Genomic DNA, 3,204 nt, shown 5'->3' on the forward strand with positions numbered 1-3,204 from the left:
TCCTTAACTGTTGCTGTTTTGGTTCTGCAGCCTTTGAAGAAAATGGTCGAGAGAATCCGCAAGTTCCAGATCCTGAACGATGAGATCATTACTATATTGGACAAGTATTTGAAATCTGGTGACGGAGAAGGCACCCCCGTGGAGCACGTCCGCTGCTTCCAGCCTCCCATTCATCAGTCGCTGGCCAGTAACTAGGAATGATCCACTTTTCTCTTTTCCTTTGGAAAGTATACCTGCTGCACCACAATGCCAGACAAGATTTGATGGCTAAGGGGAGTATTATCTTGACCATCACTGTTTTCTAGTATTGCCTGAGCACCTTCTGTGAGGACCAGGTCTTTAGCTGTTTCCGAGCTTAATAACTGTACACATTCTCAGTTTTTTAGACTATTTTTATGTACTTTTGATAAAAGGCTTCCGACTGCAGCCTCTTTTTTAGCCTTAAAATCCTTTGCATTTCTCCAGCTGTTGTAATCATTCTAGAGAGGTTTATAGTGTATGGGGTCTTCTTCCATTTGTCCACTTACTAGCAAGAATGAAAAGTTGTCCTTTTCAGGGGTGTCTCTTTTTTTTGTAATTTTCATGTGTAACAGAAGCATTACCCTGCTTTGCTAGCCTTTACAGGAAACGCCCTATTTTGTAACTCCTCAAGTGTCTTTCATCACTGGAATGTTCTTTCTCGGAACATCTGTAGCCCCAATATCTTTGGAAATAAAGGTTTTAAAGGGGATGTTTTTAAAAGATTATAAGATGGAAGCAATTAATGGTTTTAATATGTGGAGTGTCTGCCCATGCAGGCTTAATGGCTCCTGCTGCTGCTTTTTTAGCTTTTAAAATAAAATGGGGAGAGATCTGAATACCATTTTCCACATTGGACGCAAACAAAGCAGCTGTGTGAGTCACTCTACAACTATATATAGAGCATACTTTGGTTTGATAGAATTTAGAATTATACCCTTTTCAAGTTTTGTTTTGTTTTTTTCTTTTGGTTCATTCTTAGAAAAGGACTCTACCTTTCCTAACACTTAGCCTCTTTCCAATGCCAAGCTTGGTGAATATTTATAATTTTACTTTTGTGAATCATGGGTCAGTAGTTTAACTACTTCTGAAGCTAAATTCTGAATTAAAACATGTTAAAAGACAACTATGAATGTAAGAGTCACTCTTGTCAAGCTCCCGTCTAGTGAGAGGAAGAGGTGTTTGCAAATTGCCCTTCTAGGGGCTGTCACTCACAGGCATCATTCTGACACCCAACATGATGTGCAGTCCTTTTGTGTTGGTTCGTGTGGGTTGTAATCTTACACTCTCTTAACAATTCAGCCACATTGCAAGACCTGTTTAAGGTATAGGTTAAAAATAAAGCTGGCAGTCACATCAGTAGCTTTCCATTTTACAAGGGCAAATCGAATCCTCTATGGCTTCTTTCTTGGCCTCTTTGATTGGTGTGTGGGAAGAAGAGTTCATCGCTATAATTCAGACACTTGGTTCTGATAGCTTTCAGAACGAAGTTAAACAGCCAAATAGTTTTGTGTCCCAAAACTATTAGAAATAATTTGTCTCTCGCTTTTTTGTACGTGGTTTTAAAATGCTATTTGTCTTATAAGGAAAGGCTGCTGTACATTTCACCAGCATGCAAAAAAAACATCTCTTATTTAGAATTTACTTTCAGTGGAACAGGTAAGGCGGCTAAATTAATACAAACATTTGCTGTCTATATACAAACCAATCTCTAAATTGAAAATAGCATGTGGGTGGTACAAACTGTTTTTGCTATCAATGGCTCCAGTTGCTGCCTCAAATACTACTATATGTAATACATGCAGATGAGGGCTGAAGCGTAGCATTTACCTCTTCTAATTTGGAGCGTAACGCTTGGTTTTTCAGTCATGTTCCTTTTTCGTTTCTAACAGATATATTGCTGTGACATTATGTACGCAGGAACTATTTTAATTTTAGCAAAGCTCCGTGACGTATTTTCAAACAGCCGTGAACATTGCAAAAAGGAAACAGATCCTCGCAAGTTCCAACCTGTGAAGCAACAGTTTGGGTTTCACAATGGACCATGCTTTATTGTGTCATGATTACGGCACATGTCCTCCTCTGCTGTGTTTTAAGAGCGGTTTAGATTAACCAGTTTAGTCTGCTGCCTAAACCCTACCTGGCCAGTGATTAATCAATCTCACCTATGGTTCATTTGAAACATGCCAGTTTCAAAATGCATGGTTTTAAGATTAGGCAGAACCAGACAATGAGAAGTTGCAAAAGCTTCTTGGTTCCCTCCTTGTGGTTCTACTGCAAGATGGAAAATGTATTTGTTTTAAAAGCACTGCTAGTTTTAGTCCTGGTGGTCTCTGATGCTTTGATTACATATCCTTGTCTTCCTTTTAAGACCTAAGCTGTTCATAAAACAGAAGGAATGTGTTGTCTCCCCGTTTATCCTTCTCTAGTCAGCTGTATAAAAAGCTTCTAGGCATAAATGTATTCCCTTCACACACACACACACCCCATTTTGTTTAATATAGACTCCCTATCTGCATGCCAATAGTTTGTCTCTACCAATGACATATGCTTAAAACCTGTGCTGAACTTCATTTTTAGGTCAACAAGAAGTCTTGGTTCCCATGGAAAACAGGGCAGAGTTGCTCTAAATAGCACTAATTAGGAACTACATTGGTGAGAAAGAAGATAAAAGGCATCTCTCTACAATGTGGTTAATCAAAGCTGGCTTTGGTTTAAACTTACAGGGTGGCTATGATGGTTACAGCTAGCTAATGCAGGTGAACTGTTTTTACTTGAAAAGCACTGTGGAAATGTTTAGTAAAAGCAGGTTTGTTTCTTCATAATACAATGCAGAGCAAACAAGCCTCATGCCCGAACCATATGTTATATCTAAACTGGGCCTATAATCTGTTAACACAAATGAGTGGGTGTAGATGGTATCTAATGCGTCACATAAAAAGAACCTCTTTATAGTAACAGCATTTTTTTGCTTTTAATCTATGTAGATTAAGGTTGCAGCTCAAGGTTTCTTCCAGCTGGGAGAAGGCAAACTTTACACAAGGTTCAGTGGGTTTCACCTAATTCCATTCCCTGAATGTATGAGTAAATTAACAGTTGTTCCATACACTGAAACGCAAGGCTACCTAACTAATTTAGGAAAGCAGCACAAAAAGATGGCCAGGTATGTGTCAATTCACCTCTCAC

At 38.9% G+C, this 3,204-nt stretch overlaps 1 protein-coding gene and 1 long non-coding RNA gene across 3 annotated transcripts in view; one reads left to right on the forward strand and one right to left on the reverse strand.

Moving 5' to 3' along the window:
- Nucleotides 1-1,144, forward strand: part of CYFIP1 (cytoplasmic FMR1 interacting protein 1) — a 59,908-nt gene extending 58,764 nt beyond the window's left edge. For both annotated transcript variants that reach the window (XM_081001287.1, XM_081001286.1), the window contains exon 31: nucleotides 31-1,144. In XM_081001287.1, coding sequence (XP_080857413.1) covers nucleotides 31-195 — 165 coding nt within the window. In that variant the 3' untranslated portion in view covers nucleotides 196-1,144. The remainder of the gene's footprint in view (nucleotides 1-30) is intronic.
- LOC308474908 overlaps nucleotides 1-3,204 on the reverse strand; it is a 306,542-nt gene that overhangs the window by 34,493 nt on the left and 268,845 nt on the right. The window lies entirely within an intron of this gene.

This window comes from Podarcis pityusensis, assembly GCF_964106645.2.
Source record: "Podarcis pityusensis genome assembly, chromosome: 4".
Classification (NCBI taxonomy): domain Eukaryota; kingdom Metazoa; phylum Chordata; class Lepidosauria; order Squamata; family Lacertidae; genus Podarcis; species Podarcis pityusensis.